The following is a 26215-nucleotide window of genomic DNA, read 5'->3' as shown; positions in this document are numbered from 1 at the left end:
TTTTTTTTTTTTTTTGTGATGATGTGCTATTTAATTTTCTCGATTTGATAGCACTTCAGAGTCCGTGTGATTTCGATACCTAGGTTTTTGTTTTGTTTTGTTTTAACTCAGCAAGTTTCTCCGACTTCTGCAGTGTAGTTTAATTGCCCCAAATGTTGAAGTCGGTGTATTAAATGAGTGGCACTTCGAATAGCCTGTTGGCGCTTTGATTAAAGCGCTCGGCTGTGAACCAGACGGTCGGCGGCTCCATCGCACCAGCTGCTCCGTGGGAGAAAGATGTGGCAATCTCTGGCCAGAATGACTACTGCCCTGGCAGCCCAGCGAGGCAGTTCTCTGTCCTGTAGGGTCGCTGTGAGTCAGAGTCGGTTAGATGGCTGGCTGTGGGGGGTTTGTTTTGGATTGGTTTGGTTTGTTGAGGCTTGAGGTTTGCAGATTTCTTTTTGCTTTTATAAAACACATTTAGATAGACTGTGTAGCATATTAACTTCTCTTTCTGATGTAGGCTATTGAAGAGGAAGGAGGCGATCCAGATAATATTGAATTAACTGTTTCAACTGATACTCCAAACAAGAAGCCAACCAAAGGCAAAGGTTGTTACAAGTTATGAACATATTTTCAAGTATATTTCGGTTATATAACTTGCCTCTGCTCTTGTGCCACTTGCCCTGTTTATCTAGTGCTCCTCTTGCTATTTCCCTCTGGCACTCTGCCATGTTGGGTCAAGGAAAGGAACTGTTAGGGTTTCCACACGCCGGGTGACATGCAGCCTTTTCGATTCCACGGAAGCCAACCTGAAAGTGAGACAGTACTTTACTGCTTCTGGAAAAAATTACAAAGTGTAGTTTCATAATGCTGCTTCTTTCCTAGTGTGAAGCTTGCAAGAACAAAATACAGTTTGATTCATGCCAAGGATAAAATAGTTTGGTACATGCCTACCTTGCCCCACAAATGGCAGAGTATGGATGGAAATCCCTATCAACTCTCTCACCTTGGCACTCTGCTCTTTCTATAACCTTTTTGTTTAGTAGTGTGTTTGACTTGGTGAACTTAATTTGGATTAGGTCATTATACGTTCTAATTTTTAGTGAAATCTGAAAAGACTTTAGGGATTATACTATAAAAGGGAAACTCCATTGTTAGCACCCTGTCTTCCACCCCTAAGTTTTCAGTTATAGGGAAATATTTAAGAATTTTATTTTATTTTAGCAGGGTGGAGTGGGGTGGGGTGGCAGGGGGGGGGGAGAATTTTATTTTATAGCTTTTTTAATTAGACCAAAATATATTGCTAGTATATAGTTATTCTCTGAATAAAATAAAAGTGGTTTAAAGTCATTTAGTTAATATAAATAGATTTTTAAAAACTTCTGGTAAGAGATATCTTTATTTGAATAATTACAAATTTCTCCTCTCATGAGGACAATGACAGGGTGGACATGATGTGAGAGTATTTGGATCTTGGTAGCTATCTGAAATTTGCATTAATTGCTACAGTTCTGACTTGGACAAATACAGCGATTTTTTTTTTTTTTTTGAGTCTGAACCTCCTTGATTCAAAATGCCATGCTAACTGTAGCTAACCAAATAATTAAAAATAGAGTAAAATAATAATTAAAAATAGAGTAAAAAGATTGAATGGCTGCAATTGAAGAGAATATTAATTTTTTACCTCAGGCAACCTGTTGTATGGGGATCGCCCATAGGTTTGGAGGTCTACCATTATTTTGGGGCCTCAGGAAATTGGAAAGGTGTAAGAAGAATATCCAGGGTCTGTATTAACAGACATAAGTGGAGGTGGAGTTTAGATGAGTAATAAAGTCTCTTGAAGGGTTTTTTGGTTTTGTTTTGTTTTTTTAATGTAACTGTTAGCCCAGTGTATCATTTTGAGAAAGATACTTCCCTATGCTTAGAGAAGCTTGTGTTGACAGGAAAAGGCTATTTACAAAATGGGCAAGCTCCTAAAAAATGTAGGAATTACCCATGTATTGTCTTGTGGTGGTTTTGATTCACATGCTTTCCTAAGCACATTATAGTTGCTTGATAGATGCTAGGATATTAACCAAAATTCTAAGTTACTTGAGTTCATTATAGTTTTTAACATTTAAATATCATTGGATTCAAATTAGCTTATAATTTCTCTTTTATTTTTCATTCATCTTATTCTTAGAAATAATTTCATCAATAAAATGTAGAGATTTCCCCCCAACATTTTATATATGATATGTAAATACATATGTAGATTCACATGTATATTAGTATATTCCTTTTTCTGTGAATTATAAAAGTGCTTGAACTTTGATTTTTCTTTAACTCTGATGTTTAGGTGTCTTAGAAATGTATCATTTGTCTGTAACAGCCTACTTAATACTCTCTGAGCATTATTCACATAGGATGTGCATGATAAACAGCTCTAATATCTTTGAGTTCCAATTGTCACAGTTAAGACCATAATATAAATCTTTAATTTAGAACTGAGGTTGAGTAAAAGTTTACAGCCAAGCTACTTAAAGATAAGATTATATAAAGGAGGAAGCTTAGAATTCTTAGAAATAAATTCTAGTTTTTTAATTACTACCTTAAGTTCTTTTTGTCAAATCTTATTTGAAAATAACTTCATTGGTCATATCACTTTTCCTTCCCTGGGACTCATCCCTCATTTGTAAAATTGGAAATCATACAATGTCATGTATAAGACTTTTAATTGACATTTAACAGCTATTTATAGCCAAGAGTCAAAAGGAAAATGCATTCTGTTCAACTAATGCACAGGTATATTTTCCATTTTCAAGAAAACTCCCAGTATAGCTAGCCCTCAACACAGGTTATTAAATGACAATGTGATTACTTGGAGGCAGTCACTCAGATGTCAGTCACACATGAGAAGAGTCACTTACTTGTCAGGGGATTAAAGAATTTTTATGATAATCTTAGCTAAATGTGTATGGTCATAAGAAAATGAGAGATGCTTAATGTGTTGGGAAAGTTACTAGTTAATTTATTTTATACGAAGATAAATGTGGGATCACTATTTCTTTAAAGGAAAATTGTGTTAAGGTGATTGTGTTTAGGCAAATTAAGAGGGAAAAGAACTGCATTCATACATACATTGTAAGTATTTTTAAAATGTAGTTACTAAAAGCAAAAACTTACACTGTGTGAATGGGTTTGATATTAATAACGAACATATTTATAAAATGTATTTTCATATAGTTATAATGGTGGAACAGTTTAGAGTTGTCTGAGTCTTTTATATTACTCTTGTTATTTTTTTGGTGACAATATATATAGCACGCTTGCTGTGAACTTTTGAATACCTGAAATAGAAGAAAGGTTGGCCTGGGAAGATTTACTGTCATATTTGGGTGTGTTGTGAAAGTGGTTAAACAGGTAGAACGCACTCCTCATTAGTTTTATAGATTTTAAATTTAAAGTTTCTTTGGAATTTTCTCTTTAAAGTCAACTTTAAGCTTAAGCAAAAATTGCTATTTTATGTGCTAAATCAGCCCTGTATTCAGAAGTATTCAATAATTTCTGGTGTTGAAATTTTCTATACTTTTTTTTTTTTTTACATTTTATTAGGGGCTCATACAACTGTTATCGCAATCCATACACACATCAATTGTGTAAAGCGCATTTGTACATCATTTCTCAAAAGATTTTCTCTCCACCCAAACCCCCAACATTAGGTCCTCGTTTTTCCCCTCCCTCTCCACTCCCCCCTCCCTCATGAGCCCTTGATAGTTTATAAATGGGTATTTTGTCACATCTTGCCCTGTCCAACGTCTCCCCTCACCCACTTTTCGGTTGTCTGTCCCCCAGGGAGGAGGTCACACACAGTTCCATGTAATCGGTTCCCTCTTTCCTTCCCATTCTCCCTTTACCCTCCCTGTTTCGCCACCCACACCACTGGTCCTATAGGGCTCATCCGTCCTGGATTCCCTGGATTTTCAGTTCCTATCTGTACCAGTGTACCTCCTCTGGTCTAGCCAGACTTGCAATATCGAATTCGAGTCATGGTAGTGGGAGCGGGGAGGAAACATTTAGGAACTAGAGGAAAGCTGTATTTCTCATCATTATTACATCTCACTCTGACTGGCCCATCTCCTCCCCGAGACCCCTCTGCAAGGGGATCTCCAGTGGCCTACTAATGGGCTTTGGGTCTCCACTCCGCACTCCCCCTATCATTCACTATGGTAAGATTTTTGGTTCTGATGATGCCTTATACCTGATCCCTTCGACACCTCGTGGTCCCATAGGCTGGTGTGCTTCTTCGATGTGGGCTTTGTTGCGAAATTTTCTATACTTATAAGGCTTAAGAAGGTCAAAATATTATGTAAAATCTGATTATTCCTGTTAAAGAAATAAGTATACTTAGAGCTTATAGGTTTAGCCACAGATCAAACCTAGCTTTTTACAGATCATACCACTAGCTATATATTTATAATTGATTACATGTGTACTGTGTAAAATGTCAGAAGACAAGCATATTAGTCAACGATGACATTACAGTAATCAACTCTATGTACTTAAAGTACTTTTAAGTTATTATAATTCTCCTTTTTTTAACAACTGTAAATTTCAATGTTAAAGAATTATGTAATTAGAACTCTGACATTTAAAAATACTTTGGAGGATAAAAGGAAGCCCCCGGTGTAGAGGGGTGATGCCCTGAGTTGCTAACTGCAAGGTCAGCAGTTTGAACCCAGCAGTTTGAGAAAGCGGTGGCTCTCTCAGAAACTCAAAACTGGCAGTTGTACTTGATTGTAGTGGGCAAATGGTGGTGGATTATAGGATAGACTTCCTGTATGTTTTACTTGGGTACCAGTAGGCTGAAAACTTCACGAGGGCAAGGCAATACAGTCTTTTAATTCACTTCCATCTCTGCAATGCCCAACACAGAGACTGGCTCAGAAATGTGCTCAGAAAATAGTTCTAAGTAAATACTGAAGGCCATTGAATGACTTCCTGATCGAGTGCTTTAAGAAAATGCCTCTTTTGCTCCGATTTTCATTGCATATTTCTTTTTAGGAAACAGGTACATTAGAGATTATTAGACTTTGATATCTTCCATCCTTTGTAAGGTTCCTTTCTCAGCAGCATTAGTGATTGTCCTTACATGTCGATATGTTAAGTGTACTTTATAACACTTGAGTCATTGCATCATCCTTTTATTCATCACTAAATTGTTGCTATCCTGGAAAGCCTCATTGGAATATTGTCCAACCTCAGAAATGTCATTATTTCATTTTAACCATTAAAAAACATACCTGGTGGTATGTTTCTTGCAATGAAATATGTGTCAAGCATTCTGGTGAGGAGATAGGTGAAAGTTTTATAGCACTTTAATGAGCTTCTCCCTAGTTTCTCAACCAGGGGCAAAGTGCTTTAGACTTTATCCACTTTTTATATTTAGGGGTCTATGTGAACCCATGTAAATTAAAGTACTGATTGTATTGGAATTAGAGATAAAGAAATAATTATTATTTGTGGTGGCATCACATTAAAGTAACTTAAGCAGGGTGATAGGGCTTGAGAAAGGCCGACATGACTGGTTTATTTTATCAGTCAGACTCCTCACCAAGTTCAGTAGAAGGCTGCCAGTTGCCCAGCTCCAGGCAGTAATGTGCCCCCAGCTCAGGCGGCCGTACATGGCAGCCTTAGTACCTTGAAGTAGCAGTTTGCATTCAGACCATCCGGTGTTGCTTTCCAGATTGTAAAATCGAGGTCTTCTCATGGGGAAAACATTCGGATGATTTAGAATAATAAAAAAGTAAAAATTGCCTATAATTTCACCACTCTTATCACATGTAATATTTGATTGATCTGAGATGTATATAATATATATGAGTACTTGTCCTTGTGGAAGGGGATAATGTTTAATGATTTTCTTGTTCATTTTCAACAAAAAAAATAGGTTAGCATGGTACATGGCATTTTATTAAAGACAGATAGAATTTGAAATTCGTTCTTTGGAGCTGCGGAAAACAACTACCTTCCTCTTGTATTTCCCAGGAGCCCTGGTGGCATAGTGATTACACACACACAAGGCTCACTAGTGTGAGAAAGACGGGCTTTTCTACTCCCATAAAGAGTTCCAGTTCCAGAAACTCGCAGGGACAGTTCTACCCTGACTCACAGGGTCTCCATGAGGGGCATTGACCCGATGGCAGTGAGCTTGGTGTGGTTTGTATTTCTTAGCGCCAGGCCTTTTAGTTGTGCCCAGCTATCAGTGACTTCCAGTCTGCACTCTGCATTAGAAACATTGGGCGTCTAAAAAAGTCTGATGCCAGAATCCCTCCTCAGGGATTTGGTTGCTGAGAAGGGGGAGGAAAGTGAGCATTAGTATTTTCTCAAAGCTCCTTAGGTGATTTTAATATGCAGCTAGAATTAAGAACCACTGTTCTAGACTAAAGGTTAAAACTTGGGCATCATCTTCATTCATTTCTCTCTGCAAGTTAGTTTCCAAACTTAATATGAAACCAGAAAACTTTCACATTGTTTTATTCTCACATAGTCCTGAGAGTTAAACAGGACTACTTTCTTTGTACTAGTAGAATTAGAAAAGAAACCTAGTAAGAATCCAGTTAAGTTATTAATACTTATTTATTAAATCTCACTTTCGTAAAACAAAAACAACCATGCACACATATATGTATGTGAATGTATATCAAATATATTTAACCCGGTTATCTCTAGGTGATTAGTTTAAGAGTTTTTTAATTATGAAAATTTTTTTGTTTCCCAGATTTACTATAATGAATATGGAATTTACTTTATAGAACTTGGTTTTTTTTAAGTGGACTATTGGACAGCTTCTATGTTTAACACAATGCACAGGGCCTTTTATGAAAATGATTTTATTAGTAAATTACCAGTAGAGATGCTAAAGCACATATGTAAACTATTAACACAGGTCATAATTCATTGCATAATTTATTATCATGATCTTGTATGCAGTTGGGAAAGATTATTGAAGGAAAAATTAATATTCACCTTTATTTTATATGTCTTTTCAAACAAAATTTTATGATGAGGCAATTTTTACATTTCATACTAGCTTTAACAATTGGTGGCATAGTGGTTATGGACTGCTAACAGCAAAGTCAGCGGTTTGAACCCACCAGCCACTCCAAGAGAGAAAACAGATTTTTTTTCACCCATGGGAATTACAGCCTCATAGACCCATACGGAGCAGTTCTACTTCTGTAGGGTCACCGTGAGCCAGAATCGACTGGCCAGCGGCTGTGTTTGATCAGTCTTTATGACGAGAAGTATTCAGCCACAAAGTGCATTAGCAAAATTACTTCAAATATACGGAAGTAGCTGTTCGTTTTGTTTTTGTTTCGAAGTTCTGAAATCTGAAATGATTTTTATATTTGGTGACAGAAGTGAGGCAGTTTATAGTATTGATTATGCCCTTTTGGTATGAATACTCATACTTCACTGCCAAAATCTGAAATTGCGAGATGCTATCAGAATCTTCTGGGGGGGCGGGTGCGGGTAGGTGTGGTCATTAGCATCATAAATGGTGTATGAATCATTTTATCTAATAAAATAAATAAAAATTAAAAAAAATAATAAAATCTAAATGTTCTGATTCTGAAATAATGTTTGTTCCCGGGGATTGTGGGTCTCTACAAATGTCTGCTGCCAAATATAAGATTATTTCTAGCTTCTTCTTTTGATGAGCCTATTGTACATTAGACCCTAACCGTCATACAAAGAATGTTTTAGTGTAATTTTGAAATAATCATATATTATTACTGTGATAGTTGTAGGGTATGCTAATTTTGCATCTGATTTTTTTCATTTGTTATTCAGGCTATCTTTAGTGCCCAGTTTATTTCCTACTCTTGATTTTCCAAGGCATTGAAGTTATTCTTGGGACTTCAGTCAACATTCAGCTTTTAGTTGGCTCCCTTACCTTGGTTGTGTACTTTCTTTTGGTCCAATTCATATTTCTTCAGTACCATACCAGATTCCCAGAAGAACATAAAAAGAAAGATGAAACTGTCAGTTGATTATTTGTTGTAGGACCTTTAATACCTTAGACTTAAGTGAGACAGGGATGTAAATGATTGCTGATAGTACAAAACTGTGCCAAAGGTAGTACTATTAGTTGGAATTTAAGGGAGAGTTCGGTGGTTCTTTTTAAGTTAATTTGTTTTGTCATAAAAGTTACGGGTTTGTAGGTGTAGTTTGTGTTCTTTAAAGCTAGGAATCTAATTCTTACTGACACAAAGCTAGCTTGTCACCTCTACCTTTGTCCCAATGAAGGCCAAATAGAAATCCAGATCTTGTTTACTGCTAAAGTCCTTTAGGACTTACCCATTACCAGTCAGGAAGTATATAATCCTGGGATAGCTCCTGATTACATAGCATTTTAATAAGTCTGGGCTAGGTAAAAAACACCATACGTCTATATTGTATGGCAGGGGATAATACTTTTTTTAATGAAAGAATTACAATATAGTTTCTAATTCACCATGTGTAAATCAAGCCTACAGTTACTGTTATGGAAGGAGTCAAGCTAGTGAAACTTTTCCATTTTCTTTTTTTTTTTTTAATTGTTTTATTAGGGGTTTACACAACTCTTATCACAATCCATACACACATCAATTGTGTAAAGCACATTTGTACATTCATTGCCCTCATCATTCTCAAAACATTTCCTCTCCACTTAAGCCCCTGGCATTAGGTCCTCATTTTTCCCCTCGCTCCCCACTCCCCCCTCCCTCATGAGCCCTTGATAATTTATAAATTATTATTTTGTCATATCTTGCCCTGTCCAACGTCTCCCTTCACCCACTTTTCTGTTGTCCGTCCCCCAGGGAGGAGGTCACACATAGCTCCTTGTAATCGGTTCCCTCTTTCCAACCCACTCTCTCTCTACCCTCCCAGTATCGCTACTCACACCACTGGTCCTGAAGGGATCATCCGCCCTGGATTCCCTGTTTCCAGTTCCTATATGTATCAGTGTACACCCTCTGGTCTAGCCAGACTTGCAAGGTAGAATGCGGATCATGATAGTGGGGGCGGGGAGGAAGCATTTAGGAACTAGAGGGAAGTTGTATTTTTCATCGTTGCTGCATCGCACCCTGACTGGCTCTTCTCCTCCCGGAGAGAGGATCTCCAGTGGCCTACAAATGGGCTTTGCGTCTCCTGCACTCCCCCCCTCATTCACTATGGTAAGATTTTTTGTTCTGATGATGCCTGATAGCTGATCCCTTCGACACCTCATGATCGCACAGGCTGGTGTGCTTCTTCCATGTGGGCTCTTCTTAAGCACCCTCTACTTCTACCTTTTTATGAACTTTAGTTCTTCCTCTTGTGACCACTACCGAATATCATAGAACATGTTACTTAATCTTTCTGAATTTCTCACTTTGTTTTTGTTTGTTTTTTGTCTCTCACTTTTATGGATAGGCATTTGGAGCCACTTTTGGCACTAAAAGAGATATCATTTCAAAGAACTGGGACATTGTACTGATTATTTTAAGATCTAAGGTTTTATGGATATTTGAGGCATGGGAATGGACCATGTTTAAATTGAGGCACAACCATTTACTAGCTGTGTATTCTGATTAACTCTGAAGTCGTAGTTGTCTTTTGTTACATGAGGATAATAGTGCCAGAGTACTTATGAGGAATTGATTATCAATATACTTATCCTAGAGGCTGGGCCATAGAAACCACTTACACCAAGGTAAGGACTGCAGATACTGGTTTTTTTGTGGTTGTTGGGAGGTACGGAGGCATCAGTTGGAACTCCCAGTAACGCATGCACACCAAGAGCTATGTGTGACCCTACCCTCCTTGCACCATCCTCACGGTCTTTGCTCTCTTTAAGCCTGCTGATAGTTACTGGGAGAATCCATCTCTTTGAGGGTCTTCCTCATGCTCACTGACCTTACCTATTACAATGCCTTCCCCAAGGGTAGTCCCTCCTTAGGTAGGTCCAAAGTGTGTTTGTTGGTAAAGTGTAATTTGATTTTCCTGTAATTAAACAAAAACAAATAAAATTGACTGTGGAGTGTGTATAGTTTGTGTAGCTTGTTATTAAACTGAGGGCTGCCATTTCAAAGATAATATCTTTACGTTAAGTAGCCACTCCTTGCCAAAATAATATCTTTTAACTAGATCATAAGATGTAGTGGAAAGAATTTAGGATTGGAAATAAGAAACCCTGGCTTTAATTTCAGACCACCATTTACTGACTTTGGGCCTTAGGAAAACTATTTAACCTCTCATTAATTTTTCTTTTGTAAAATTGTGATAATCTGTCCTGTATATGGTAGCATGCTTAGAAAAATCAGTTGAAAAAGAATTTTTAATGTGCTTTGTAAATTGTAAAGCAGTTTATAATTGTAAGGAGCAAAGAGTATTTGCAAATGATCCAAAGGAGTTCTCAAATCTCTTTTATACTTTCTTGTTGTTGTTGTATGTGTGTTTCTTTTGGGGGGAGGGGGGCATATTTTTTTTAAAGGCTCATTTATCCCAAAAGATGACATCCTTAAAGTGTGTATATTGTGGAACTGTCTTTAAATGAAGTAGAAGAATTTTGTGAACTCTGGTCTATTCAGTATTTTCTTTTTCATGGAAGGAAATCACTCTTTAATATATTAAGTACTTTGTGATGAACAGGCCTTTGTATTAAGAACTGATTTTAGACACTTTGGTAAGACAATAGGGATGGTTTTATTGTGGTAAAAATGTATATACTTAGGTGTGCTTTACACAATTGATCTATGTATTGTGATGAATTGTATGAGCCCCAATAAAATGATTAAGTAAAAGTTTAAAAAATGTATATACTAAAACATTTGCATTTAAACTATTTTCACATGTACAATTCCATAATCTTAAGTACCCTGTGTATAATCATCACCACTATCAGTTAAGGTATTTTTTTTGAAGGTGCAAAGTTCTCGTGTGTGTGTGTGTGTGTGTGTGTGTGTGTGTGTGTGTGTGTGAGAGAGAGAGAGAGAGAGATAAATTTGGTGGTAAAGCCTATGATGACAATAATTATAAAACGAGACAGACGAAGCTGTGTGTGTGTGATAAATTTGGTGGTAAAGCCTATGATGACAATAATTATAAAATGAGAGACAGACGAAGCTTTGATCCCGGCAGGGCATAGGAAAACCATAGATGCATGTCTGCTCTAAAATCCAAACACCAGTGTTCTGAATAGGAAACGAACTCGACACTGGCCTCTGCCTTCATGGTCCCTGTTTGACATTGATTTCTCCTTTTAGTCTAATAATTCAAAGAGGAATTCCTGTGACTTACATAAAAGAAAAATCCCCTTTTTAAAAATCTCTTTTTAATAATCTTTTCACATCTGTGGAGGGGCCAGTATCTTTTTTCCTCTCTTTTTATTATCTACAAACAAGATGAAGTAAAACAGACTTGGATCGGGAAGAGTTGGAAGGAGGGACTGGTGTGTAGATGAGGGAAAATGAAGTAATTTGTGTAGTTAGCCTAGTAGCCCAACTTGCTGTTTACCTTTTGGGGTTTTGGAAGTAAGTAGGTAGTACTTTTCAGAACCTGCTTTAAGCCAAAGGAAAAAAGAAAAGTTGATTAGGTGGCCTCAGGGAAAACATCTTTTTTTTTTTTTAATGCTAACATCCTAGCATTGTGATACTTTTTATCAACATTTCTAGTACATTATGAATTATTTTTGTGGATTAGTCTGAAAAATAAGACTTCATTCCAGTCACAAATGTGTAGTTTTGAAGAATAACTTGGGACAGGGAAGGTCTCTTGTCTTTCTTTCTAGCCTATAGCCATTACCAGCCTTGGGTCTGAAGTAATTTCTTCGTGCTTATCCGTTAAATCAGTTAACATGCTGTGTCCAGCACTGTTTGCGCTTGTGGAGAAAATACAAAATAAGCATAAAATAGACTTATTAACGCTAACAATTAGAGTTAAGGCAATGTATAAACCTTTAAAGGATTATAAGAGGAAGAATTATATTTCAAAGATAGCTCATTGGAACGGAAAACATAGAGAACCCTCCCTGGGGAGGTGTGGTTCTTGAGTTCAGCTATCAGATGTCTGGTTTAAATATACAAGTAGAGCACCTATGAAAGGTTTTGCTCCTTCAGGGAGAACTGAGAATAGAGAATTTGATTAGTGTAAAAAAAAGGTGATGGTTTCCTAGGTAGAGTTAATTAGTTGTACATTATATATATTTTAGTGAAACAGCTGACATTTAAGGTTGGGGACAGCTTTCACCAAGGTACAAGCACTTGGCATTTGCTTTGTCACATGATTTGGGCCTAGAGAGTGGCATGTTTTTTCGTGTTTTGTGTTAAGCAGCAAAATGTCGGTGGTTAGCATTTCCCTTCTTTTGCAGGTAGAAAACAAGAAGCAGATGAGTCGGGTGGAGACGCTTCTGTGGAAGATGAAGTCAAGGTAAAGTTAATTGCTCGGGTTACGGTGTTTGTTTTGAGCCTAATCATTTAGATGGTGAATTTTCATATATTTTGCAATTGGTCATAAAATCTATATGTAGAAGATCATGTGCTTTCATCAGTAAGAAATATGACAAATAACTATCTTTTTAAAAATTAGGCAGAAAGCTGAAAATAATAATCCCTCCAGGCCTTTATGTAGAAATCTGAGACATAAGGCTCAGGGTAGCTTACCCCTCATAGCTACAGAACAATTGATGTGTTGGTTCCTGGACAAGTTTATCAATAAATGTATCACTTGCCCATTGAATTTAGTGTTTGTATATAGTATACTGAACTTAGATGAGTGCCATCCTCAAATGGAGAGAGGAAATTGCTGTTGCTTGGTAAACGTCAAATTACTAAGTTTATTTTGCCCTATAAAGATAAGCCAGACTCTCTACCCCCCCCTGCAAAGAAGGAATGTTCTTCAAAAACTGAACACTGGGGGGGGGTGGGGATATATAGTTTGATGGTGATTTTCTTATGTTAAAAGATCAGAACAGGTTTATTTTCATTGTATTTGGGGTTTCATTTGTTTCTGTTTTATTTTCATGAAAAATTATCTACTTAATTTATCTTTACATTTTAAGTATTGTGGCATTTGCAGGATTTACTGAGTGAACGTAGTTTTAGTATGGATATTTATGCTCCTATATATTCTGTTCTGTGTAGTTATTTCATGTTGAAATAATGTATGTGAGCTTCACCACGAAGTTGGCTTCATTCACCCATTCATCTCTCCCATCTGCTTATTCTCTTCACCCCACAGGACCATCACACACACACACAAACCCTTTGCCCCTCACATTGTGAGGGCAGGCATGGGGGGAAAGGTCTGGTTGAGGTGCCAAAGCTGAAATCAGATAACTGATGAGAGTATTTATGATGAGAGTATCCATGAAATAGGTGATGGCATGCCTATCGTCTGCTTTTATTTGAGCCTTTATAAATTACAATTTAGGTATTCTGTATCTTTACTTTGCCTTCTGTTAGATATATTCCTTTGTTCTTATTTTCTCCAGTTATCTTCACTACAAAGTATATGCTGAAGCAAAAATTATCCACAAGCTGTAAAAACATTGTGGCTTTTAATTGTCAAATAAAACTTGTTTTCCTCTCTTCAGTTTATCAAAATGTTACCATCATTTGAAATGTTACCAGGAGATACAAACATTCTACTTAGAAGAATAGAAATACTATCTTTTAAATGTGTTGCAAAAGGTGCCTCTGTCACTCTGTGAACAACTACCTGGTCTTGAGATCTCGAAGAGCAAAAGGGCCTTTCAAGAAAAGCCGATTTAAGTAAATCTCTGTTTCCTATTCTTTTCTTTATACTTCTTCTTTCACTTCGGAAATAGCACACCTGAGCTATTTTATAAAAGCTACCATATATACTTGTGTATACGCTGAGGTTTTTCCAGCGCATTTTTTTCTTTTTCTTTTTTAAATTATTTTATTGGGGGCTCGTACAATTCTCATCACAATCCATACATACATCCATTGTGTCAAGCACATATGCACATTTGTTGTCCTCATCATTCTCAAAACATTTGCCTCCCACTCTAGCCCCTAATATCAGTTGCTCATCCAGCACATTTTTTATGCAGTTTTTGTAGTAAAATTAGATGCCATGGCTGATATTTGGGTCGGCTTGTACTCGAATATATAGCTAAGTAAATTTCTCCTTGCCTTAGGATTTGTGATTTTGGAATTTATACAGAAGTGATGGGTAACTAACATCTATCACTTAGATACTTGAATAATAATAGAGATATTGCTTCTAAGGCAGCGAGTCTCAACCTGTGGGTCACAACTCCTTTGGGGGTGGAAAGACCCCTTTCACAGGAGTCACTTGATTCATAACAGTAGCAAAATTACAGTTGTGAAGTAGCAACGAAAATAATTTTATGGTTGGGGGTCACCACAGCATGAAGAGCTGTATTAAAGGGTTTGGCAGTAGGAAAGGTGAGAACCCCTGTTCTAAGGATAAGTAAGCAAAAGGGCTAAGTTTGGCACTTCAAAATAGGTGAACTTTGACCTTGGTGACCTTGTTTTGCATTGTTTTTGTTTCATATCTATTCTACCATTTTACAACTGCCTGTTTCATCTTCACATATAACATTCCTTGCCACCACTCCCACTATGGTGAGGTTGGCCAAACCTACCTTTCCAAAGATGTACCCCGTGTGTCTTTTTTCTTTTGGTGCAATTCAGCTGTGAGTAATCAATTGGGTTTTTTTTGTTTTTGTTTTTTTTTTGAGTAATCAATTGTTATGCCCTTGCTTTTCCTCCTTTAACCAGAGACCTTTTCTTACATGTGCTCGATTTACTCTAAGACTGTAAAAGAAAGGAGTGTTCATTGCTTTTAACCCTTTCTCTGCATTTGAAGATGCAGCTAAGCAGATTGCCACGGCTCTTTCTGTGTACTGAAGTACCATGTATCCACACCTTCCTTTCCGAATCCAGTCCCAACCTGTGCTTACCTGCCTGGTTGGCATTTGTGGCACAAGAATAGATTCCCAACTTAAAATAAAAAAAAATTTTTTTGCATGTTTTTCAAGAAAAGACATCAGTATAACAGTTGGGAATTCCTTTTAAAGGAGAACTAAACTTTATGTTTAATAGGTAAGCTTCCCAAGGTTTTTGAAGTTAAACTAAGGCACACAGCAAAATTAGATTATTTCTTTGAAGCCATGTTACCATCACAGTTCCTAGATAGAATATGGCTTGGTGAACATAAATCACTAGATGTAAAGAGCATGTTTAGTAGCATTTCAATTTTGGATATTTTCAGTGTGAGATTTGGGAACTCAGATGCATGGGTTATAGACACAGTTAATATAGAAAATAATAAAATGAACTTTAGCTATGGGAATAATAGCAAAATATGATAAAATTTAAAACATTTAGAGATGTAAATTACCGAAAACATTTGGTGGACAGCCTACACTCCTTTGCCTCTAGTTGTACCAAATTTTCTTACCATTAAAAGGAATGTGAATTGGAGAGTCAAGAGGCACATGAACAGGATGGAAATGACGAATTAAAGGACTCTGAAGAATTTGGAGAAAATGAAGAAGAAAGTGTGCATTCCAAGGAGTTACTTTCTGCAGAAGAAAACAAGATTACTCAAGAATTAATAGAGGCAGAAGCAATAGAAGACATAGAAAAAGAGGACATCGAAAGTCAGGTCTTTAGCCAGTTTTTTAAAAAATGACCCACATAAATTTAAGTTTTTAAATAAGTTAAAGTATTTTTTCTAATTCGATTTGAAGGTCTCAGAATTTTAAAGAAAATTTGTTTTTAAAGTTATTTATAAACCACTCAAAATTCTACCACCTAAGGTAACAGTTCTAAGTTTTGCTTATTATCTTCCATTATCTATATTTTGGCATGGGTACTATACCATAAGTTGCTATTTAATCTCTATTCGCAGAACCTATCATAATTACTTTATAATCCCTTGTTTGTTACACGACAGTTATTGGACCATTTTTATATGCCTAATAGCCACTTTTAAAATTATGGATAATCAAATTTTAAGTTACCATAATCCCCGCTCCTTTATGGATGAATGTACCAATTTCACTGTGGCCTTGCCAGCCTTACCTGGTGGTAGTGCCCTTCCTTATTCCTGTTACTTTAGTAGGTATAAGCAGTTACTTTAATTTTCAATTATTTTGATATTGAGGGTGGGGAAATTGCTTCTTAAAGCTTAATTTTAAAGCGTATAATTTTTCAAATACAGTCGACCCTCCGTTTTCATGGGTGCTGCGTTCCCAGAGTCTACCAACTAAACCACTGAGGATCACATTGAAGGGTAGTGGGCGATTAAATATCATAGCAATCCCTCAAAGGATGAGAGGAAGTGGCAAGTGCTAGTTACATACCATTTACATTGTATGGTACCATAAGTCATTGAGAGATAACTTTGAGTCTATGAGCTGGTGGGCGTAGGTTATATGACAGTGCTACGCCATTGTATTTGAGACATCTGTTGGTTTGAGTTTTAGTGAGGTCTTACAGTGACGGTCCTGGGAGCAATCCCCTTCGGAGGGACGACTTGTATTGTCGTGGAGCAAAATAGACCATTTGCCCTTTAGAGGGCTGTAGTACATCTCAAGAAAATTGATGGAGTAGTGTCAGTACTGCTAATATTTATGTTTAAAACATAATTCCATTTTACCTAACCTAATCAATGAGGGGTTCAAGAAAGATAGTCGTCTAATTCCTTAGCCTTGTGAGCAGTGTTTTATGTTGACATAAAGAATGTAGTCTGGAATATTGAGCATTGATTTAGAACTTATAGACACTCTACAGAACATGAAGGAAATCATAATTGGGCATAAGCATAAAAGCATTTTGATAACTTCCAGACACCTTGTAAAGCAAAGTTATTGTATACCTTTTTATTTAGGAAATTGGAGCTCAAGAAGGTGAAGATGATACCTTTCTAACAGCTCAAGTAAGTTTGCATTTAGTCCTGTGAACCCAGATATTGTGCGGTGGGTCTTGAAAAAGGAATCTTACTTTAATTTGTATTTCTTCAGAAACTGCCTTCAATTTAATGCTGAAATACATATGTAATATATACTTAAACTTTTGGCAGCTGAAATTTTGGTTACTACAAATATAATTGGTAGTTATTAAAATGAGGTTCCTATCATTTCCAGAATAAAAACTTTAAATGGTCTTCTTGATGATCATTTTTACATTCCTTGTTTTTATTTTATTTTTAGCACAAAATAATTTAAAAGTAGTAATACTGTTTTCAAAGTTTTGTTTTAAAAAGTTAATACTCAGAAAAGATAAAACAATATCTAATTGCTATGTTAGGGTATATGTGTGCAGAAAATTACTGTTCTTCCATATATGTAGAAAATATTTTTTTTTGGAAAATATTTTTTATATATATTACGTGTATCAAATAGTTTACCTTTAAAAGCATGCTAATTAACAGAGTTCAATTTCTGCCTTAATTTTTTTCCCTTTTTTTCTCATGCTTAACAAAGAACTTTTTGTCATTGCCATAGAGTCCATGCTGACTCATAGTGACACCTCGTTGGTTTCTGAGAATATAAGCCCACACTTTTTGAACTGCTGACGATGCAGATCAAGCTCAACATGTAACCACTACACCAGCTAGGCTTCATTGCTCTGCATAGAGTCTGCTGTTGATAGGCAGCTTAGCTGATTGCTTCGAGCCTAATGCCTTTTTTTTTGTGGCTGCTCCTTGCCTTTGAAATGCTGCTGAAGCTATACTTTGGGTCTTGGGGAGAAAAGTAGAGTACCTTTTTATTTCATTTGGCATTTCACTAAAGGTTATAGATTGCACTACAAAGATAAACATGAATATCTATCTTATATCGAGTATTTTCCTTATAGTCCTACATGAAATATGGTTTTCGAGATAAACTTTGAGGTGCTTAATTTAAAAGAATGCTTTACCAACTTTAAATTAGTGATTAGCTTAAATGGATATTGTTACATAGTTACTATCTGCTTCATTCTTTTTTCCTTTTTTTTAAATGCACAATTTTATTTATTTACTTTTAAGTTTAAATTCTTGAGGGGTACAGCATCACACAGATTCTGTGTCCAATAGCCTTAGCAGGCAGGTTGCTCCGGAATTTGGCCCAAACCATGCCACTGTTTCCATGGGCACGAGTTACCTTTCCCCAGATGACTCTGGTTTTGTTAGGTTTGCCGCCAGGAGTCACTGTGTTGTTCTTTGCTTTGTACACATAAGCACATCTCTTGCCTAAATAAAATTCCGTTTCATCTCGGGCGTGAACACCTTCAATTTTGAGAAGAGCGTGTGCTTCCTCTGGTTCCGTAGACCCCGTTTATAGCCAGCAAATATGGCTTTGGACCACAGCCTTCCAGACATAGTTGCCGTTTAGAAGTCCTGTTCCCAGCAGGCCTCCACAGGCTCCAATATGGCGGAAAAAGGCACCTCTGCCTCATTCTTAAAAAGCAATGTTTGAATGCAGGGGGGCCTAATCGCAAATAAGTTACATATCAAATGTGTGTACATATACTATTTAGACAGGAAAAAAAAATCCTGTTAGTCTTTATTGTATTTCTGAGTTTGTGTCTCTATTGCACAAAATTTTAGGTTTAACTTAATAGGCCTGTATTTAGTATACATTTAGAAACCAGTAACTGTTGAGTCTTTTCTGACTCAAGGCAATCCCATGTGTGTCTTGGTAGAACTGTGCTTCATAGGGTGTGCAATGGCTGATTGTTCTCAAGTAGACCAGGCCTTTCTTCTGAGGTGCCACTGGGTGGAGTCGAACCTACAACCTCTCAGTTAGTAAAACCAACTTCTCAGTTGTTAAAACAAGTACACACTTGTATGCGGTTCATATTTTCTACTAAACCAAGTTGTTTTTTGTGCTTCATCTGCATTGTAATCCATTTTGTTTCCTATAAGCTGGGTCATACTCTTTTCCTAGGGGCATTTTGGTATGTGTAACAAGGCTAGGGTAGGCATTACTTTGAAGAACTGACTAATGAATAATAATTAAAAATTTGTGAACAAAATAAGATAAACCTTACTAACAGGTAGAAGTAACATTTCTAATTATCAGGGCTGTAGCAGAAAGTATTTTGACTTTTACATCATACTATTAAATATTACTTTTCAAGTATCAAATAATTTTGATTTTTTTTTTTTTCCCTTGAGCGACCAACATTGTATCTCTAAAAGAATACTTTGGAAGTAGTGTGTTGTTGGCATCACAGGTAGACACAGGAGAGGCAAGTTTATTAAGTTCATTTGTTCTGCCTACAAGTAGAAGCTAAAGCTGTCCCAGTTTATTTATCCTACCAAGATAAATTACTAAACTAAAGAGGGTTGGGAAGCCAGGGGTTTCTTGATAATTCGAGCATTACTCATTCTTCTCCTACTGTCACGCCTACCAACCCACCCAAGTTAAAGCCTTTTCCTTTTGAAATGTGGTCACCTAGAAATGTAACAGTACAACAATTTAGTTAAAGGTTCTTAGTATAATAGAATGAACTTACATATGTAGTAGGATTTACATTATCTTCATTGATTCATGTGCTTTGGGCCATTTCACTTCCTAAGCCTTTGTGGCTTAGTATTTTTTTTAGTAGTGTTTTGTTTCATTTATGATACTTTAATTATGTACAACAGTTGTTGACTCAAAACCAACATCATTTTAAGTGATTTTTGAGGAATATGATAGCTATTCAATTGTAATTAAAAAAATCATGTTATTGGGGACTCGTACAACGCTTATCACAATCTATACATCCATCCATTGTGTCAAGCACATTTGTACATTTGTTGACATCATCATTCTCAAAGCATTTGCTTTCTACTTGAGCCCTTAGAATCAGCTCCTCATTTTCCCCTCCCTCCCCACTACCCCCTCCCTGATGAACCCTTGACAATTTATAAATTATTATTTTGTCCTATCTTACGCTGTCAGATGTTTCCCTTGACCCACTTTTCTGTTGTCCATCCCCCAGAGAGGAGGTTATATGTAGATCTTTGTAGTGGGTTCCCCCTTTCTACCCTACCTTCGTGCCAGTATCACCACTCTCACCACTGGTCATGAGGGGCTCATCTGTCCTGAATTCCCTGTTTCCAGTTCCTATCTGTACCAGTGTACAGTCTAGCCAGATTTGTAAGGTAGAATTAGGATCATGATAGTTGGGGATAGGAAGCATTTAGGAACTGTAGGAAAATTGAATGTTTCATCGTTGCTGCACTGCACCCTGACTGGCTTGTCTGCTCCCTGCGGTCCTTCTGTAAGGGGATGATGTCCAGTTGCCCACAGATGAGCTTTGGGTCCCCAATCTGCACTCCCTCTCATTCACAATGATATGGTTTTTTGTTCTTTGATGCCTGATGCCTGATCCCTTTTGACATCTCGTGATCACACAGGCTGGTGTGCTTCTTCCATGTGGACTTTTTTGCTTCTCAGCTAGATGCCCGCTTGTTTACTCAAATGTAATTTTTAGCACATGATAAAATACTGGGCATTTTAAAGGAATATATGCTTTTGAAGGGATTTCAAATCATACTGTAAGCTAAATCTGATCAGCAAATAAGATTGGCAGCATTGGATATCACCTGGAAACTTGTTCGAAATGCTAATTGTCAGACCCAACTCTACACCTCCAGAATGAGAAACAGCAGTCTGTTTTAATAAGCCCTCCAGGGGCTGCTGATACACACTCAAGTTTGAGAACTGCTGGTTTGAAACTTTGCATGTAATAGCTTCACAACTACTTGACTTAAAAATAATCTACTCAGCCTTCATTTTCAAAGTTCTTATAAGGATTTTCTTTACATTTTTTTTAAGTTACTGACATTATAATGCAAGCATTTGTTTTTTATGGTTTTCTATTTGGGAAAATGTTAATCCTATTTTAGTGTGATTACTTCCATCAGTTTTTCAGTATTTGCTTGCTGGAATAAATAAGAGTTTTTCCTTTGAGATAATTCTGTTTTCAAGCTAGCACATGGATAATTGGATAATTTTTAATTGGGTTAAGATATGAACTGTTTTAAAATTTTTAAAAATCCAATTTTTATATATATCTGTAGTGTTATGTATCAACTAAGAATTCATTTCTAACAGATAAAAAGAATGAATAATTTGACACTGGCCACGCTTGTGGTCATCCTTCTTGCTTTTGTGCTACTGCTACCTAAAAACAAGTACGTTTTGTTTTGTTTTTGATATGAAGCATTCAAGCCCTTAAATGGTGTGTGTCTACAGGTTGGTGCTATCTTTAGTAATATGAGTACCTTTAAATAATAAATAATTATTTGTATTTGTTAGCTATTTGATATAAATAGGATTTCAGTCATATAACTAATTTTGAATACTGAATACAGATAAATTCAGTTTACTGTTGGCCTAGTCAATGAGATTTGCCTTTTTTAAAATAGTACATACTTGATAAGAGTTGTACAAGCCCAATAAAACGATTTAAAAAAAAATAGGTGCCTTGGCTGATAGTCAGGTCAGCTTATACTGGAGTATATACAGTACATTAAAATTGCACCTTTAAAAATACAAACGCAAAAAAGTAATAAGTAAATAAAACACACACATACACACAGAAATAGTACATACTAGCCAGATGCCTTATATCTTTAAATGGATTCTCTGGTGGTTCTGATTAGAATATTCTCTGTAGTTGTTAGATAAAACTGGTTAATATCATTAAGTTATCATCAATAGAACTTGAATCTGTACTATTAGTAAAATCCAATTTTATGTGAATCCATTTTACATTTGATTATTCTTTGAATTTCAGGATGGTGAGGAAGAAGAAAATGAGAAAGGTATGTTTGATACTAAGTGGAGTTTAACATGACTGGCATTTAGAAAAATAGTAAACCATGTCAAAATAAAGCATTCCTTATTTTTGAAATAGGTTTACTTTCAAATTTATCAAGGTAGTAATTTAAGTTAGCATCTTGATTTTATTTTTTAGTTTTAATATTTTTAACACCAGATATATTCTAACTTAAAAGCACATATTAGTTACTGTAGTGGACAGTCATTTTTTAGTTAATTCAATATTAATTTTGTTTTTCAAAACTTCTAGCAAATGCTAAGTTGATCACATACTTTAGACTGGCACTTCAGTAACTCATGCGTACTTATTTGGAGTTTTACTGTGTGACACATCATGAATTTTACAACTAGTCCTAAAAATGGTGGATCACCGGAAGCAGGCATTTGTGTGCTGCTTAGAGAAACTTCCATGCAGCCTTCTGCATGTGTAAGTAGTTTAGGAGGGTTTTCTCATCCAGTACAATTACACTGCCTACAGGAGCAATACGTGTGGTCAGTATGAGGTTAGGGAAGAGTTCTTGGACAGAAGTCAAAGGATTCTCCCTATTTGGGCTAGAAAGGACATGGAGCAGGGTTTTAAGCAAGGCAGAATAAAAAGCCTAGAAGCAATAATGAAGTAAAGCTACTGACTGAAAACACACATTCCTGAAGTTTTTCCATTTTGGGGGAATGCAAGACACGTTTGAAAATAATCATTATGGGACTGACTGGACTGGATGAAGACTGGAAACAACCAATTTCCTGAATGTCATGGAGCCAGACCATCCTTGGAGCCTCCGTAGCCGTTTCCCTTATGATGCGAGACTACCCAAGAACTGAGTAAGAAGAGCCAAAGGGATGGGGCCTGTGAAATACCTTGAAGAGTGATTGATAGCCTCAGACTGTGACCTTTCAAGAAGTCACCATGGGAGTTCTGAAGGTCACAAGGGTTAAATTTGAAGATGTTTTGAACATTGAATATCAAATCTGCACATTGACTACTATCCCACGGAGGAAAACATTTCCCATATGCCGCTAACTTATAACCAGAAATGAAGAGCTGGTATCATCAGGATGGAAACATTTTCTCACTCTTGTTGTTTGACATTTATATGTAGAGATCATTTTCCCCACGAAGAATAAGTGATCCTGGGTAAAGGATTGTTTATGTTAGATAATACCCTTGTGTTTTTTTTTTTGTTTTTGTTTTTTGGGGTTTTTTTTTTCTCCTCCTAACCTTCCATCAGTGCTAATAACTGGCTTTATATTTTCTAGGTCCTAATTTAGCTTATGAATATGAAATTGTTTAAACTTCTTGTTTTGCCGTATTTATTCCTGTTAAATCCTCTTAGATATAGCAGGTTCTGGTGATGGTACACAAGAAGTATCTAAACCTCTTCCTTCAGAAGGGAACCTAGCTGAGGCTGATCACACAGCTCACGAAGAGATGGAAGCTAATGCGACAGTGAAAGAAGCTGAGGATGACAACATCTCGGTCACAATCCAGGCTGAAGATGCCATTACTCTGGATTTTGATGGTGATGACCTCCTAGAAACAGGTAAAAATGTGAAAATTACAGATTCTGAAGCAAGTAAGCCAAAAGATGGGCAGGACGCCATTGCACAGAGCCCGGCGAAGGAAAACAAGGATTATGAGATGAATGCCAACCATAAAGATGGTAAGAAGGAAGACTGCGTGAAGGGTGATCCTGTCGAGAAGGAAGCCAGAGAAAGTTCTAAGAAAGCAGAATCTGGAGACAAAGAAAAGGATACTTTGAAGAAAGGGCCCTCGTCTACTGGGGCCTCTGGTCAAGCAAAGAGGTTTGTTTTTCTATGTCAGTTCTTTACGATACTGAATTCCAGCATTCAATAAGATCACTCTACATTAAGGGGGTGGCTTCAAGACCATGTACAGTAATTAGTATCTTATGATCCTGCCTATAATATTTTTGACCGTCATAAGTTACTTAAAAAAAATTCAAGATCTTCATAATATGCAGTGTGTCCTACTGATTGCATTGTCGAGTTGTCAGCATATAATTGGGGTGTTTTTTGTTGGTTTTTTATTTTTGTTTTGTTTTTTGTTTTTTCAAATTGACAATTTTTGGTGTGTTTCATTTTTTAAAATCCTTGTGATGATGGTTAATGAGCAACTATCAGTTCTAAGAACACAAAATGAAGTCAAGTCCCAGTCCTGAAATCTGGAGAAGATGGCCATATATCCACTGAATAGAATTGTCAGAAACTATAGATCTTCAGGCGTCTTGGGGAAAATCAGTCCAAGAACCCTAATAACCTAACCTAACCTAGGCCTTTGGAATCGTTAATGTGTATAAACAGCACTAGCTGCAAATATAGTGAATATCAAGCTGTTCGATTTTCGCTCTTTTGTTTTTGTTTTCAATTTTCTTCTGGTGATTTGCTTCTTTAGCTCTTCAAAGGAATCTAAAGACAGCAAGACGTCATCCAAAGACGACAAAGGTAATGCCGTTGTCCCTGCTTGTTTGAGTGGTCACCTTTCATAGAAGTTGTGGGTATGTTTCCTTTGAAATGTAGTTCTTTGAAAATTTAATTACAGGCAAAAGAAATTTGAATGCTCTTTTGTGTAAACAATAGAGTTAATAGCTCACAGGACTCTGGGTGTGATTGGAGCATTATTTTTTATGTAATTTGTAGACTAGTGTGAGTATGCTAAGGAACACTAATAGGAAAGCGACCTGAATACTCTCATGGAGAGTTTATTTTCTCATACATATAACTTTGGAAGTATTTTATCTTCAGATGCATCCTTATGTAGCCACTAAACAGCACCACGATATTTTCCCTACCCTTGGCTGGTAGGAAATGTGCTCTAAAATAGTACTTGTGCATGTTTGTGGAGTCTAGTACTGAAATATTTCTATATACAACAGGAAATCACTCTCTCACGTTTGTTTTTTGTTTTGTTTTTTCCATAAACCATTGCCCAACCCTTCTGTTACTGCATCCAGTATGCAGTCTTTTCGTTCTCCAGATTTACTTCCTAATTGTCGTACTGTGTTTCAGTGGTGGGTTGTTTTTGCACTTGAGAAGTCTTCGGTTATCTCATGGCCCATGAACTAGTTTCATCTTGTCCCTGTGCTCTCTGCTTGAAAAGTAGGTTTTGATTTCTAAAGAAGTCTTGTAAGGGAAAAGCATTCAGGTACTACAAGGTCCTAGCATGGCTCTTGTGTCCCTAAGATTGTTGTGTGTGTGTTTTATGGCTTATTAACTACATTGTGTTGGTCTATTTCCATAGTTGGAGCTTTTAGTAATAGGTTGATTTACTAATTGCAAAGCAGCTACACTCCCTATTTGGGAATCGATAAGCTGCAAGCAATATATTGTTCTTTAAATTCAGAAATTTAGGGGTATTGGTTAAATATCACCTACTTAAATTTCTATATTTAGAATAATCATATTACTATTATTAAATAATATTCCCTCCTATTTAGGTACTTTTTAAAGTACCTTGGCTCAAAAGTTACTAGTAACAAACATTTTTTAAAACCTTTAAGTTAACCATTGATAAAATAAAACAGATCCTTTAATAAATGCATTTCTTAAGACTAGAAAAACACCAGCTATTAATATCTAAAACTTTGAGTCAGGCATCTGTTGTCTCTGCATCCCTTAAGTTTACACTGTAGTTTCAACTGTTGACACTTTGCCATGTAATTTTTTTCTTAATGCACCAAACATTCTAATCCTAATCCATATAATGACTTAAATAAGTAAACTTTTTAATTGGTTGTGTACGGTTTGTCAGAAGTGGATAAAATTGTTCTCTATATGGGAATAATTATAACTTATCGAGGGTTCATGAGGGAGGGCGGGCAGGGGAGGGAGGGGGAAGAAATGGGGAGCTGATATCAGGAGCTCAAGTGGAAAGAGAATGCTTTGAAAAGGATGATGGCAGCATACATGCAAATGTGCTTGCCACACTGGTTGAATGTGTGGATTGTGATAAGAGATGTAAGAGCCCCCAATAAAAGTATTTAATAATAAAAAATAAGAATTGTTCTCTAAGTAAAGTCAAATAAATAACAGCCCCTCTGAAGAAAGTCTTGAAAGGTGACTGATGAGAGAGGCGTGTTTCATAAAAAATGGCAAAAAAGAAATGGCATCTATATGTTTGAAACCATACTTTGTGAATAGAAAAAAATACAGAATGATTTACATAATTATTTTCCTCTTCTGATGGATTTTGAGATCTCTGATCTTACATCTTATGTTATAAAGGCTACCTTTTACTGAATCCAGAATTATCTGACTGCATATAATATCCATTTTCTCTTATCCTTTTTCTAATAGATAATGAAGATGAGCTAGTTGGTTAGTCTTTGTTATTAACCTTTTCAATGATTAAAAAGAGTTTATCCCTTTCCCTTAATCTTATTCCACCACCTAGTT

General features: G+C 36.4%; 1 protein-coding gene and 1 pseudogene across 1 annotated transcript in view; one reads left to right on the top strand and one right to left on the bottom strand.

Annotated features, from left to right (window-relative positions):
- SLTM (SAFB like transcription modulator) overlaps positions 1-26215 on the top strand; it is a 42027-nt gene that overhangs the window by 1481 nt on the left and 14331 nt on the right. The window contains exons 2-8 of the mRNA XM_004709453.4: positions 503-590; positions 12359-12417; positions 15451-15648; positions 16876-16923; positions 21762-21789; positions 23137-23605; positions 24216-24265. Of these exons, the coding sequence (XP_004709510.2) occupies positions 503-590; positions 12359-12417; positions 15451-15648; positions 16876-16923; positions 21762-21789; positions 23137-23605; positions 24216-24265 (940 nt within the window). The remainder of the gene's footprint in view (positions 1-502; positions 591-12358; positions 12418-15450; positions 15649-16875; positions 16924-21761; positions 21790-23136; positions 23606-24215; positions 24266-26215) is intronic.
- LOC105979222 lies at positions 17986-18393 on the bottom strand (annotated as a pseudogene).

The sequence above is a fragment of the Echinops telfairi genome, unplaced genomic scaffold (assembly GCF_000313985.2).
Source record: "Echinops telfairi isolate 266 unplaced genomic scaffold, ASM31398v2 ScPeMD7_8;HRSCAF=38, whole genome shotgun sequence".
In the NCBI taxonomy this organism is placed as follows: domain Eukaryota; kingdom Metazoa; phylum Chordata; class Mammalia; order Afrosoricida; family Tenrecidae; genus Echinops; species Echinops telfairi.
This window is presented reverse-complemented; position numbering and strand designations above follow the sequence as displayed.